At 34.6% G+C, this 16,400-nt stretch overlaps 1 protein-coding gene across 3 annotated transcripts in view; it reads left to right on the forward strand.

Moving 5' to 3' along the window:
- The window catches only part of LOC138314546 (5'-AMP-activated protein kinase subunit gamma-1-like), a 274,001-nt gene that overhangs the window by 88,078 nt on the left and 169,523 nt on the right, over window positions 1-16,400 (forward strand). The window contains exon 1 of one of the 3 annotated variants that reach the window (XM_069254929.1): window positions 5,570-6,106. The exons of the other annotated variants lie outside the window; for them this stretch is intronic. Coding sequence (XP_069111030.1) covers window positions 5,927-6,106 — 180 coding nt within the window. The 5' untranslated portion in view covers window positions 5,570-5,926. Of the gene's footprint in view, window positions 1-5,569; window positions 6,107-16,400 lie in introns of those variants that run through there. 3 annotated transcript variants of the gene reach the window in all.

Below are 16,400 nucleotides of genomic sequence, written 5' to 3' on the forward strand. Positions count from 1 at the left end.
CTCCTTTGTTTGGTGATGCTCTATGTATTGAATGAAATCCTCTCCTTTGTTTGGTGATGCTCTATGTATTGAATGAAATCCTCTCCTTTGTTTGGTGATGCTCTATGTATTGAATGAAATCCTCTCCTTTGTTTGGTGATGCTCTATGTATTGAATGAAATCCTCTCCTTTGTTTGGTGATGCTCTATGTATTGAATGAAATCCTCTCCTTTGTTTGGTGATGCTCTATGTATTGAATGAAATCCTCTCCTTTGTTTGGTGTTGCTCTGATTTCTTGAAGTATGTAAGCTGTGGTGTTAATTTGTGCTGCTAGTTTTATTGAAATAATCTCTGGGTGGGTGCAGCTTTCTATTTGGATTTGTACTAAAAAAAATTTTACCTGTCAGGTAATGCTTACTCCTATGAGACACCTGGTCTCATTTTCTATGTTCAAGGAAAATTAATACAAATCTATAATTTGTTTTATCTTGTAAAACTGCAATTTTTTAAAGAGGGCTGCTTTGTTTGACCAAACTTACTGATAAAGAAGCCTAGAGCTATATATTTGCAAATGATTTCAGTAAAACATGACACATATTTTCTAAGACAATCTTACAAGAGAGTTCCACAGACGGAGGAAGTGGTTTTTTTTGTTGACATAGATTTTCCGCACTAAATATAGGTTACAATGTATCTAATAATTGATTTGGATTCACTCCCTATTGTCACCAATGGGTAGTTCTCAAATCATTACTAGCCTATAGACAGAGACACCTAGTGTTGGTACATCCGCAGGTGCTGGTTCTGGGTAGAAGTTCTGACGGCTGATGTCTTCGTTAACGAACCTCGAAGGTTTAGGTGGTCTCTCCAATCAATACTGTCCTTCATTAATTGCATTAGATTAGATTGATTTATGGTCATGAGATAAGAGTCAATTAAAGCTTTAGCCTTCCTAACTGTGACATTTTGGGATTGTATTTAAAAGGTAAAAAAAATGTCTACAGTCGTTTGCGCTTTACGTTCTTCGAAGCTTCACATACTATTTTGATGCCTCGGTCATTATAACAAGATGGAAGGTTCTATGTAGCTTGTGCCCGTTTGATTGAAAGGCTCTAGAGCAAACAGTTTCATCAGCAATATAGAGTTCCTATGCTTCCAGCTTCTTGTATATTTTATAACACAGGACATGGTGTTTGGCAGGAAGGATGGATTTTTTCTTTCTCATGACATCATCAGTCTTTGCTGTTGGAACTGTTTGGAATATATGTTCTGATCTTTGACCTTTGAATGGGCATTCAGACATGAGGAAGTTATTATCAGTTGCCGAGATGGTGAAATAAATCTTTTATAAAGGTATTCTGTACAGTCTGTTTTAACACAATAATGGGATCGCTCATTTCCTTCGAGACTCTGTTACAAGTCTGTGTTACGTTGTTCAATATTAATGAAGTTTGCTGGAAAGAAAGTCCTTTGAAAGTGACCAGAAACACGTTCTTGGTGCTGTAATTTGAAAGTGTTTTATCATTTTAATGTGAAATACTACGCTTCATTGACCAGGGTCATTGGACTGTCAAGGTCAAGGTAACTAGTCTGGCCAAGGTGAGTCCTGAAGGTGTCCGTCTGAGGTAACAGGGCACTTAAGAGGAATTATGGTGCCAGAATAGGCCAGATTAATCCAGGAGCCTGTGTAATGGAACATATAAAACTTGGTAGATCTGTATAAGTAGTTTATATAGGCAGTGGAATAGCAAGGTGAAAACCATTTGTACTTTTAATTTGTACATATATTTTACATCATACCAAATGTACATATGAAAGTTAACCTTTCTGATAATGTTTATAAGGTTGGGAGAAGTAGTTTGGCTATACAGGCCCATTGGAGCTCTTGTTCGAGATAAACTGCATATTTAGCAAAGGATTTGTTTTCTATACTGCAGTAGATGGTGGATATAGAAGGACTGTAAGTGCTGTGTCTATACTGTTACTATACATGTGGTTGGCACCTGGATAACATCTCCGATAACATCACTGACAATGGAAATATTTAACTGTAAGGATTAATTCAGCATTCTTGGATTGATGTTTGTGTGCATATGATAAAACAGGTAACTTTACAGTAAATAGTGTGTAAATATTGACACCTGCAGTATTGCAGATTGACATATTAGTTACATTTCTATTAGGCTTTAGATATCAAATATAATCTGTAAGATGCCCAGTAACAATATAATATAACAGAACTGTTTTAGCAACTATTTCATTATATTTGGCTACATTTGACTGGTCTAATTTATTTCCTGCATTTAAATAAAATCTCAAAAAGGCCTTTGTACTGGAATTGAAAATGCAAATTGACTGGATGACACCTAAAGTAAAATTGAAAAAAGGGGTAAAAACATCAAAAAGAAGTATTTGGTTTGTTTCCTATTCTAATAATTTGGTTTCTATGGCAATGATTACATGTAAATGAATGGTAGGTGAGGAAGTCGATGTGAGGAGATGTATTCCAGGTGGGAGCTGAGGTGTTTTTCTCGCTCCAGATGTTTATCTGCTTGATCAAGCTGTATGCAGGCGGTGCCAAAATGTCAAGTTTACAAGTTGTAAGTTTGGGTCAGCTTGTAGAATAGGAAGGTTTCTGGGTTATCACAGGAAATTCATCAAATTGCATCAAAAGATATCTCTTGGAATACAATTACAGCAGAAAGGTGATACCCAAGAGGATGTGTATTGGACTCTGTTTACTGATCGATGTCTACAGTTTCAACTAATCCAATTGGGAATGGAAGGAAATGGTTCATTTCATGTCTGTGGGAACCTTGAAAATTAAGATATTATTGGATTTCATGTTATTTTCTATAAATGATTTAACAGTTATTACATTCATCATCAAATCGTCAAGGTGTATGGTCTTCAGAAAGTTATACAACTTCTTCAGAAGGTGTTATTGTTTATTCGGTCTGGTGTTTTTTTTTCTGAATAATAAAGATATGATTCTAATTCATTCTCAATTCGGCTTTTAAAACTTGCATCAGAATCCTCAACTTATCACTTATCTAAATCATTATGGTACCAAGTTTCTCCTCTGATTATTTAATCTGAACTATTATGCAGTTAATGGTTTTTTTCCCCAAGTTATCATCTTAATCATTATCAATGGTGTTTTTATCTACCTTAATTAACTGTCTTAATTTACTATCTTATTATCAGGTTCCTCATCTAATCATCTTTGACTTCTATGTTTAACAAAATTAATTGGATATTCAATATAAAATAGGAATTAAATTGTATGGTCAACATCAGATAGTAACATAACTTCATCAAAGTATTCATTTCATCACAATTTTCATTTCTATGATGTCAGTTTCAATGAAATATTTTGTTCTGTATATTCATCATTTCCTTATCATATACTCATCTCATTGTTAGACCTTCTCATCTATCTGTCACAGATCTGTGAATGAAATAGCTAAAAGTACCTGCTTCAGTTCTGATTACAAGTGCTAATATTTTGAGTGAGGTATCGTTGTTTCTCTTTTGACAATTAGCCTGCTAAGTAGATGAGGAGGGGATACAGGAGGGGAAGTAAGATGTTAGCTGATAAAGTATTTATAGAGTACGCTACAAACCTAGGTACTGTTGTTTTTACCTACTCTGCAGCTCAGTGTGTGGTTATGCTCGGTTAAGTAACGTACACTACTTGTTATTTACCCTCAATTCAAGTTCCGCTGCGTTATTGATCACAGTTTATATACTGGATTGTTTATTTATATGATACACCTATTGGATTTGCTGAGTTGGTGTCCGAGGACAGATAAAAGAAGACCTAAGGAGAACAGAAGTTGGTGTGAGTTTCCACTGAACATTGATGGTCGTTGTCGGGATCTACTGATCAAGATTCTATCATCACAATGCAGGATTACAGTGTTTTGATATGTGATTGAACATCGTCGTAGGTAGCTGGTGCCATAGTGTACGTAGAACAGCTAGTTCTTATGATTCAATGGATGATTGTTCTATCTATAGGAGTTTGGGATTTGAATGTCTGAGCTTTCACTGTTATCTTGTCAGAAATAAGCATTGTATGGCATCACCTTTTGTTTATCAGCAATATTTGACCATGGAATTAGTCATTAGCCAATATTTGACCTTGTAATTAGCTAATATCAACCAGTAATTGAACATGTAATAAAACAATATTTTACCTTTGAATTAGACTTTGATGTTTAACCATTTAAAGCACAAAATAATTTTATTCTATGAAATTGTATTTCGAAATTCATAATTGATAACTAAATAAATGGTATATTATGTTATATTCATCATTATTTGTCTTTGGGCTTTGTTATTGAAGTTCATATCTCCCTATACAAGTTCCATATTATGTCAGTAATATAAATCAAAATCATCCTAATACAAAATGATCCTTATATTTTATACATTCATTAATAGCAAATATACTGGGTTGTTAACAGTAGGCTCTTGACTCTACATATTCCTAATTGTAAAAATTAGTTGCCTTTCTTCATAGGTCTTTATAATAAGTGAATTATTAGGCTAATTGGTCCCAATTAATGTAGCTGAGATACAATGCATACTTGTTACTGGTTATATAGAGGAAGAATATGCTATAATAGAAGTTTCAATTCTATGGAAAGGCAAGTATATTGATACAAATTGATTGGAGATTTAACGGAAGTTGGAAGATTAATAGAAGCCAGGAATTCAATTTGTTGTATAGAAATAATTGATTTATTGCATTGCAGGTCTATATATATATATAGACTTGACCTTATACCCTATAGAGTAAGCTATAGAAGTTACAAGATTGTGATAAAGAGAACTTTATATGCTTCAGTTGCTGGGTAAAACAGGTTGTGTTTTATAGAGGGAGAATTTAGGTCATGCTGGCCAAAGTAATGGACATTTTATAATTATCTTGTCTGAAAATCAAGTGTTAGTGTGAAAGATGGTCTGTCCGAATTGTGTGAAGTGATACATATATATAGCAGTATAAACTCCTGCCTTGTATTCTGTGTTTTGAGGGGTATATAAGTTTCAGCAGGGAATCTGTTTTATTAGATTTGCTCGGTATGTGTGCCATTATGTGGTCTTAACATGTTTTTTTTCCGAGGCTAATGATAAAAATTGCACTATAAAGCATCTCTATATATCCAGTAGAGTTAATTAAGTCAGTGGTTATAGCAGAAATGTTTGCTGAATGAGTTTAGCTTGGATTAGGCAGGAAAATTAAGCAGGCATATCAATGGAGTTTCTGTGTTACTAATTTATGCTGTGTGTCATCAGTATCTCTGTAAAGCTGATTTTATTTAGGGTCATTCTGATACCAGAAGTTGTGCATTTTTTGAAAATTAGTAAATATTAAAATCTTAATGGTGAATTGAAAAAAATATTTATTCAAATTGCAGGACTATTTGAAATCCAGTGTTTATCTATGCAAAATCTCTGGCATGATATCTGCAACTGCCAAGATGCCAACTTGATCAAGTGATATCAATCAAGAACATTTAATGCTGACTATATATATATATATATATATATAGCCCCATTACTGCTACTCAGAACTCAAGATTTACTTCTCAACAACAACAACAAAAAACTCAACAGCAGTGATATTTTTTTCTAATTGGATTTCATAGCTTAATGTCGTTAATTAATGGTGGATTATTTCTTTACTTCGGAGTTTATGGACATGTAGATTGAATTGAAGCAAAGTTTATTGATCATTAGAAGGCGTCTCCAATTTGTGAGAAATATCAAATGTACAGATTCGTCCGGAAAAGTATAATTCTTGCCAAAGTTAATTTCAAAATGGATGATCAGAGCGGTAAAACTTAATTTGGAATCAATGTTATCTTGACAAAGGAGTCAGACCTCAGTGATACATACTTAAAGATATTCGTTGTTCTGTTGGATTAAAACCATCACTATGAACTACCTATCACCTCCAGAACGTGGTCAGAAACCGCGACGCCGATCCTTGGCGCAGCTGTATGCGCTACCCGTCATTCCCGATAATGACGAACCTGTGGATTTTAACCAAGAAGAAGTACGTCAGATGATGAAACGACAAAGTAAACGACGAGGCTCGTGTCCCGTCAACCCAAAGGTAAGACATGTGGTTCTGCACCAATGAATTTGTTTTGAGTTTCGATCAGCTCTCTTGCCAAAAGAGCAAGTGAAATTATGATGTGACATGAGAATTGCATGTCAACTCTACCAATTTTCTAGCATTAAATGGAAATTTATTTTGGTTTTTGCCTTAATTGTTGCTCTTCCTACCCAAATCCCAGCATTTCAAGAAAAGATCTAGCATTAGATACAGAGGCTATTTCATGTTGTTGGGCTTCTGTTATTTGGCATGAGTATAAATGTCATGGTTTTGTATCTTATCAATCTTAGTAGAATTCACCTTTTCTAGCTTAGAGGTAACAAGGTCATAGTGGGGAATCTACATGCTTCTTTTCAAGTTCCATTTAATCAGGATGTGCAACATTATGGTTATAAGGAAAATGCAAGAGTTTCCAGAGAAAAACCAAAATCATTTGGTCAACACCTGACAAAGATCTTTAGATTGTACATACAAGCTACAAACTTGCATCCAACTGTTGTGCGGTTAGCAGTAGATTAGCTAACACCGACTCTTTACTGTGATTTAAACTACACTGTAAAATCATTTTGTATGTTTGATCAATGTCACCTAAAGTTTGATTCAAAATCATATAATGCTTTAAATGTTTGAATAGGTATAGCCTGCATGTCCTAATGAGACATCTTTTAATACAGTTGTGTAATTCATGTTCACTTTATTGTTATATGTTGGAGTTCAATGGGTACTCTGGCATCTAGTTCCAGCCATAAAATGATTATTTGGTACAGTTTTTAAAGTCCAATGGAGTCTTGTCATAAATTAAACTTGGTACACATGTTAAGTATACACAAGTATAATTTGATTGCTTCATAATTTTTTTTTTTATTACGAACATACCATCTAAATTTTTATTGAAATGTTATGTAGAAGAACTTGGTAATGACCTGGTAGAAGTTCTGTTCTAGGTCATCCCAAGGTACCAAAATGGTTGACCTTGTCTGTCCTCCAAGGTCACAGGGGTTAAATACTTGATGAGTATCAAATGACGAGAACATTTAGGTCAGTGGACCAATATCATGTTTAGACATGATCAGAATGAGATCAGTTTGCTCAGTAGAATGACCTTAACCTACCTTCAAGGTCATACTGATCAAATTTGTTGGATAACTTAACTATTTCATTGCTCAGCTGATCAGTTTTTTATCAGATTATTGAGGCTGTTATACCATTATACAATATTTCATAGATGTAAAAAGAAGCTCGATACCCAGCACCAGGGTTTGTTTCATGTGGGCTACAAAAAGACCATCTCATTGATTTGAAAATTGGAATGGCAGTAAACCTGTAAACATTGTCGTCTGATAGATGTTGAGCTACAATAAAGAGTTCAGACCAAGGGCAAAGGGTGATATTAACATGGAGGAGTTAAGTCTAGGACATTGTGCAAGCATTGTAAATCTATACCAGGTGATAACATTACCCAGCACATATGGCTATAAATCACTGGTAACTCCTCTGTAGATGATATTAAAGTGAGTGAAAAGGAGAATTGCTCTTTTATTGTAGCAGGTTGTTTGTATGGATTTCAAATCTTGTCATTTAGGATTATATAACATGAATTATTTTTTTATTTGATATATAATAAAAAAATTTCTGTAAAACCTAAAAACTAGGCAGTAAAGTATTCTTAAATGATGTATCATCAGGGATACTATAGAACCTGTGTACACCGACAGCTAAGAGATACTTTGTTGTGTAAGTCAAATCTAAAATCAATGGTTAATTGTACTTTTTACTAATGTTGTTTTTGGTAAATCATATTCAGTGATACCAGTATTAAAAGCCTGTCTAATCTGATGTCAATACAGCCTGTCCAATCTGACATTAATAAAACCTGCCCAATCTGACACCAATAAAACCTGCCCAATCTGACACCAATAAAACCTGCCCAATCTGACACCAATAAAACCTGCCCAATCTGACACCAATAAAACCTGCCCAATCTGACACCAATAAAACCTGCCCAATCTGACACCAATAAAACCTGCCCAATCTGACACCAATAAAACCTGCCCAATCTGACACCAATAAAACCTGCCCAATCTGACACCAATAAAACCTGCCCAATCTGACACCAATAAAACTTGCCAAATCTGACCATCCTTTATGCCAATACTTGCATATAGCCTTCAGTACATTCTCATCCTGTTGCTTAAATCATATTATGTCAGCTTAGTTAAAAACAGATATTTTACAGCTGAGGCATAAAGCTTTTGAGGTCTTGAGAACAATCAGTAGTGTAAAGTTATACCTGTCAGTATAACAATGAGTGTCATATATGTGAAAGTAAAAGATACAGTAGTCAGAAACCTCAGCTGGCATCATTTCAGGGATTGAAATAGCCAATACTCCTTGTTTTGTAAAGACATACTTCTAATTGTTCATTGTACCAGAAATAGAAGCTTCATTAAATCTTTCTTCTGCAGCCAGAAAAGAATCACTGTCTGCACAATTAACCATTGTTTGTTTGCTCTGACTGACATGTGGTGGTCTTCTCCAACTAATGTTGATGCTGCTATATTGGTTACCAATCTGACAAGGGCAAAAAGGTGAAAGAATTCACCTTGAACTTTTACCTTTTCGCTGACCTGTCATGGAAATCATCTCTCTGTTTGACTTTCAAGACAACAGTTACATCATAGTCAAAAAGGATTTGCATAAAGAAAGAAACCCAATTTATATATCCACATTAAAAATTCTAAAACTTTGTCTAATTTTGTTAGTAACAATGAACACAACAAAACTCTTAAAAACCCTCTGTTGCTGTGGTACGTAATAAAAAGGAAGAACATTTCTCCTTTGCAAAAAACAAGATGTTTTCTTGAAATCAAGAAACAGACAGGAAGACTGGAAGATATGGTGCTTTACTCTAGTTATAGGGCTCCTGTACCGTATTTCACCGCAAATAAGACCCCCCTCCCAGAGAAGAAATAAAGGTCAAAAGTGGTGGGGGGTCTTATTTGCGGACAACCCGCCTGATAACATCGATCTATGAGGTCGCCATCTTGGATTTTTTAATGTCCTGTCATCGTTGTAACAGTCGTATGACAGATGGGTAATAGCAAGATGTTCAAGTATTTATAATAATAATGAAGACGCATGAGTAAAATTAAATCAAATGTTATGACAAATTAAAATATAACTTGTTAAACAATATTAGGGCAGTTGTAACGTAAGTCTGAAAGGAACGCACATTTTTGCAAGAGTCACGCGGACATTCACCAATGAATCAAAACGAAGAAACAGCATCATAAGCAATGTCATTTTAATCTAGAAGTTTTAATAATCGTATTGTTATTTTAAAATATTCAAATAGGTTATTGTTTACGATCACAACTACATCTCCGTCTTAGTAAACACGTGAATCAATCGCCGTGAATCGGAAGGACGATCGCCGTTCAGACTCAGGCCTATTTAAAATTCACTGCAAAAGTTTACATATCAAATTTGTTTATAGACAGAAGAATTTACGTACATTTGTCTCAGTCAAATGAGCAAACGATCGTGATTTAACTTCAACGTGCCGACATGCACTGATGCAGTTGTTTGTAACATCGTACACACATGTGTAGGAAAATGGCGCCGGGTTGAAGCCATACTTTCACATTTTCACACCGGGTCGTGTTTGGGAATTTGATCGGTATTGCTATTGATACGACGATAGTTTTTGATAATATTTCAGATATTAATCCAAGTATTAACTGCATTAAAACATCGTAGCAAGTATTTTTGTATCCAGAGTAAAATACGAAACTTTGCGGCTAATCATATTATACTGACTGCGTAAACAAAACATGGCGGCCGAAAAGTAAAGCATGGTTTCTCCAACTGATCGTGAACTACAGGTACGTTACGTTCACAAATAAACATATTTGAAACTGTAAATGTCTTAAGTAGATGTTTTAGGTAATGATTGTATTAAGTTAGAATCCACGAGTGCAGAAACGATCTGCATCAATGACGAATATCTTTGCCGATGCATGTAAAAAATGACAAGCCGTACGAACACTAAAACGTGTTGAAGTGTTCATGGAAACAAATATCGGCGTATTTTGTTGAAAATAGCCTCCGATTAAATATAAGCACTGTTCACATTTCGTAGTTATTGATAATTAAATCACCCGTGAATTAACTTGAATTAAATGACAAAAATAACAAGCACACAAACAGTTCTTTACTACGTGATTTTTCTATGCCGATAAAATAAACAAAAAAAAAGTTCCGATACAAAGTCATTTTGGTGATATTTTTAATTACTCCATTGCTCAAATCCATCATCCAGTAAACTGAAAAAATTGGTGGGGGGTCTTATTTGCAGACATCCCCCCTAAGTCTGAAAATGTGTCAAAATAGGTGGGGGGTCTTATTTGCGGGAGGGGTCTTATTTGCGGTGAAATACGGTATATTGTACGGTAACCAAACTGAAGCTTCTTATTTACTGGGATGAGGTGTGCTCATCAGGACACCACTATCAGTATAACAGTACAATGTAAACATTGTCGTATTGATCCCATTGTTTACACAACAGATACACAGTATTTGATTTTATCATCTTCAGTCAAATATCAAAGAACAGTTACTGTCTGTGTGTTGTGAACATGGTTAATACATCATCGTCATAGACTGATTATAGTCAATATGATGACGTGAACTACAGTCTCTTAAGGAGCTCGAGTATGTCGGTCAAGGAGTGATATGATGTAATAATTAGCCTGAAATGATATATACACATATAGATTCAGACTTTAGTCTAGGACTACCGTATCTATCATCAAATCAGTACCTCAATGTATAAGGGGAGGGCCATATATAGCCTAATACAACCAACCAGAGAAATCTTTAAGTTAGCAATAATGTGACTAGGTGTGGCTCAATAAATGTTTTAATTCTTTCAAGAAGGTTGAAGAAACATATTTTCATCTGATATGCGTATTACTGCATTATTATTGGGGCTTAAACTTAATTACTCTATCTCAATTATCCTAAACAATTGCTCTTTTCCTGAGTCTCTCCTTTCTCTTTCCTCCTAGTCAGGCTTCCTCTGCCTATATTAATTATTCCTCTCTACCATTCCTTTTAGTCTTGACTCTTTATCCCCTTTTCCCATCCATTATAAATCTTCTCACTTGATCCCTTCCCCTTCCATTGGTGGTTTCTCTTATTTGTCACCATTTTTTATCCCCTGTCTCTTTCCTTGCTTCCTTTTTGAATCCTTTGGGTCCTATCCATTTTCTTCCCATATTTTCCTTCTCTTAACTCTTTCCTGGCCCCTCCCCCTTTTGACTTTTATCCATCTCTTTGACCCTTGTCCTTCTGTGTCTTTGCTTTGATTGTCCATCGTAGCCTTTTGGCTCTACCATAACTGGACCGTCCTTAAAATAAAACGGCCTATTGGCAGATTTTTGTCTCCTTCAAAAACAGAATATGTCAGTCCAGTTAAATAGAAACACATTCATAAATCAGATACATTTAATTTATGATCCTTCATGATAGACATAATAGATGAACACAGCTCCAAGTATCTATACTGATGTAGCAGTGAAGATTTTTTGACCAATGCTAAAGGGGAAAATCTGTTTGACCAATGTAAAGGTTGAATTTATGCTTATTGCTGTAATGCATCACTATATATATGTCAATGTTTCATTGTGACTAAAACAATTTGATAATAACTTTAAACACCCATGTAGCCATTACCACTCCACCCCACTACCCTAGTATTACAATAACCCTACGATTGTGTCATTATATTAAAATGTAAAATGTGTATTCTCTTTTTCTGTATTTTCAGGTAAGTGGATTTATCTCATAGTACTTAATAGATGTGTTGTGTTTGACCATGAATGGACACCAGACAAGGCCATCAATCAAATGCTTGTATGTAGATGTTTTAATTTTAAGATCATTATTTTAATTTCAGAGGTTTTTTCAGATAACACATATCTTTACTGATTTGCGTTGCTAGAAGAATTACTCACTTGATTTTATCTGATGCAGCAAAGTGTCACATCAGCTGTTGACAGAGAGCTTTTTTTCTAAAGGCTAAAAAGCTGTTGCAAAGTTAAATTCATTCAGAATATGTCAGTCCAGTTAAATAGAAACACATTCATAAATCAGATACATTTAATTTATGATCCTTCATGATAGACATAATAGATGAACACAGCTCCAAGTATCTATACTGATGTAGCAGTGAAGATTTTTTTACCAATGCTAAAGGGGAAAATCTGTTTAACCAATGTTAAGGGTGAATTTATAATGCTTATTGCTGTATTGCATCACTATATATATGTCAATGTTTCATTGTGACTAAAACAATTTGATAATAACTTTAAACACCCATGTAGCCATTACCACTCCACCCCACTACCGTAGTATTACAATAACCCTACGATTGTGTCATTATATTAAAATGTAAAATGTGTATTCTCTTTTTCTGTATTTTCAGGTAAGTGGATTTATCTCAGAGTACTTAATTAGATGTGTTGTGTTTGACCATGAATGGACACCAGACAAGGCCATCAATCAAATGCTTGTATGTAGATGTTTTAATTTTAAGATCATTATTTTAATTTCAGAGGTTTTTTCATAGCACATATCTTTACTGATTTGCGTTGCTAGAAGAATTACTCACTTGATTTTATCTGATGCAGCAAAGTGTCACATCAGCTGTTGACAGAGAGCTTTTTCTAAAGGCTAAAAAGCTGTTGCAAAGTTAATTCATTGATTGTTTTACAAAAAAATATAGGTACAGATTACTAGTTTTGGTCTTAGGAATGCCCAGAATACAACTTTTATATTTTAATTTATTGAATGTTTTAGCAATAAAATATAGATACAGAATATTAGTTTTGGTCTAAGGAATCCCCAGAATACAACCTTTATATTTTAATTTTGCTGAAACTGATCAACAATGGCTGTATTGATAACCTTGAAATATGCCCAAAGAATTGTTGAATGATTAATAACGACGACCTAACCTATTAATTTTGCGAGTCTCATGTTTTTAGCCCACCATCATCAGATGGTAGGCTATTCAAATCACTTTTCGTTCTTGGTCCGTCCGTCTGTCCGTCCATCCTTCCATCCGTTAACATTTCTTGTTACCGCTATTTCTCAGAAAGTACAGAAAGGATCTCTCTCAAATTTCACATGTATAGGTTTCCCTAGGGCACTAGTTGTGCATATTGCATTTTGGAACCGTACAGTCAACAAGATGGCTGTCAGGTCGCCATCATGGATTTTAATACTTAAAGTTTGTTACTGCTATTTCTCAGAAAGAACTGAAGGGATCTCTCTCAAATTTCACATGTAGGTTCCCGTAGGCCCTAGTTGTGCATATTGCATTTTGGGACTGATCAGTCAACAAGATGGCCGCAAGGCCGCCATCTTCAATTTTGATAGTTGAAGTTTTTTTACTGTTATTTCTTAGAAAGTACTGAAGGGATATGTCTCAAATTCCATGTGCAGGTTCCCTTATATTAAGGTCCCTGGTTATGCAAATTGCATTTTGGGACCGATCGGTTGACAAAATGGCCAACAGGCCACCATTTTGAATTTTGATAATTGAAGTTTGTTACCACTATTTCTCAGAAAGTACTGAAGCGATCTGTCTGAAATTTTATATGTAGGTTCTCCTAGGACCTATATATTGCATTTTGGGACCAATCTGTCAAGAAGATGGCTGACAGGTAGCCATCTTGGATTTTGATAATTGAAGTTTGTTAATGTTATATATCTCAGAAAGTACTGAAAAGATCTTTCTCAAATTTCATATGTAGTAATATGTAGTAAAAGTTTAAAAAGCAGAGAAAAGATTCCTCTTTCTATTGTCAGACATAGATCATTCCTTGGTTGGCGCCAAGAACCCTCTAGGATCTCTCGTTAACTCATTCATCCCTATAGACACATTTAGGCTCTTCTAAATCAAAGACTAGACCAGCCCATAGCGAAATTTCAGAGATGATGTGCTGTCATGGCAAACTTGACCATTGGGTGATGTACAATAGTAACAACTAAATAAAATGTCTGACGTCCACACATAATACCAAACAGCAGTTCATCGGCCAGGAAGTCAATACCTAAATCAGGATTTACCATCAGATTCAATCGGATGTATATGACATATTACTGTAATTATAGAACAAAATATCAATATCTGGTCAAAAGTTCATAACTGACTTGATAACTTGCAAATATATAACTGATCAATAAGTATGTAATTATTCTTTCTTTTAGGTTATATACAGCAGTTGTTGTCAATTCATAGGTTTTTGTATTTGTAAATACTTTAAACAAGGTTTGTAAGCTAGGAGAAATTCATTTTTGCTCTGTTGATAGTTAGGAGAAGCATAATCTATATACATGAGATTCCTGGAAGTTTTATCCTTTATCACAGAAAAACAGATTCCCCGCTGTTCTATATTTTAGTCACTCAGTATGTATTAATTGATACAATGTTATGTATTAAATGATTAATTGTTATATGCCTATCAGCTGCTTGTTTCGGTACAAGATTTTGATAGTTTTCGGTACAAGACTTTGATAGTTCCCTGTGTAAGGGGCTTCTTTTTGCTTATTGTGGAACAACTGTGATGATGGCTACAAATATTCTTCTTGTTTCCTTCTCCCACTTTTCATCTCAATATTAATTGCCTCCATATAAGCATTAAACAAACCAATAACAAAAGCACGACACTGATTGTTGTTCTGCAGAAGGTTCCCTTCCTGTTAAAACATGTCAACAACACTATGAGTAAATATCAGTTTACTGGAAGAAATTAACTCTTTTTATGTATTTACTTGGATCCTTTGTGAAGTCACTGTATTCTTTTGGATCCACGACCGTTTCCATCAAGATCTTCACCAATTTCCACATTCTAGGACAATGTACCTTAACACCCCTGTAGTGATAAAGGCACCAAAAGTAAGAGACTAACATGATATGTGTGGGATGGTAATTCTGTTTGATGTCAGGCCAACTGTACAGTGGGATAAATAGCCAGTATGTAGTTTTTCGACTCTACAGTCAGATGGTGACCATGCAGTGAACGGCTACTGAACCTTTGATAACCATACACAAACATTAGAGAACTCTGACTGAACATCTGAAGCAGCTAGTATATAATATGTTTGACACTACAATGGAGAAAAGGTTTTTACCAATACAGTGATTGACTTCTTACAGCAGAACTATGTCCATGCAGAAAAAAGAAGCATCCATGTATAATTTTGGCACCAAGATATATTTTCTCTTCATGCTCCGTGTTTTGAGCATTTGGCACCAGTGACTAATTGTCGTTGGGTGGAGTTGTATGTATTACATGGCAGAACGATAATTGAAGGAGCATATATCTTTTAGGTTCTTCACAATTGATGTACTTTTTCTGAGGTATAAGGTCTTTATTGAAAGTGAAGTAATTAGTGCAGGTTATATGATTTTCAAGTTGCTTGAAATAGCTTTCCTGGAAATGAATAAAAGAGCCCTAATTATACATTATCAAATAAACAAATAATTAGATAGAGGGGCCTTGACGTAGGTTCTACTCAAAGAATCAAAAGTCTGATATAATATAATCAAATGAAAATACTATGTGTGTGGTATATAATCCTCACCAGGATTATTTCATTATTCCTTTGAAGTTCCAAAACTGATGTTATAAACATCAGTATGGGCTATGGAATATTATATGCTTAAGTTTCTTACAGCTTATGTAATATATTTTGCAATTTCAGTTTGAAGTTAATTTCGCATAAATAAATTTTCGCAGATCCAAAATCGAATTGAAACATCTTTGAATGTTACTAATTTGTGGAGATAAAATTTTGCGTAATCCGCACATTTGAATGAATACTTGAGTGAGATGCTGATGTGAGTTTCAGAAGATTTTATCCAGTACTGCCATGGCTTTGTCATCAGGTAACTGTATCACTACATGTTACATAGACATGTTATTTTGACATGGTAGATTGTTTATAGCTGGGAGGAATGATGTGTTTTATAATTAGGAGATTTCTTCACACCTTTTGGTAAAATATGAATTCCTGACAGAACATTTCAGATACAATTCTTAGATTGTTTTAGGACTACATGGAATACTTTCAATAAGAAACTGAGGGTCTCATACCATGGAAAGACTTAGTAGTTGATCATTTAAGCCTTAACATTTAGGCAATATGGTTCAACTCTTGAGATGCTCAATCTTACCAGTCAGATGATCTGAGATCCATTTTCTGTTTTCATTACAGGAAT

The sequence above is a fragment of the Argopecten irradians genome, chromosome 2, assembly GCF_041381155.1.
Source record: "Argopecten irradians isolate NY chromosome 2, Ai_NY, whole genome shotgun sequence".
In the NCBI taxonomy this organism is placed as follows: domain Eukaryota; kingdom Metazoa; phylum Mollusca; class Bivalvia; order Pectinida; family Pectinidae; genus Argopecten; species Argopecten irradians.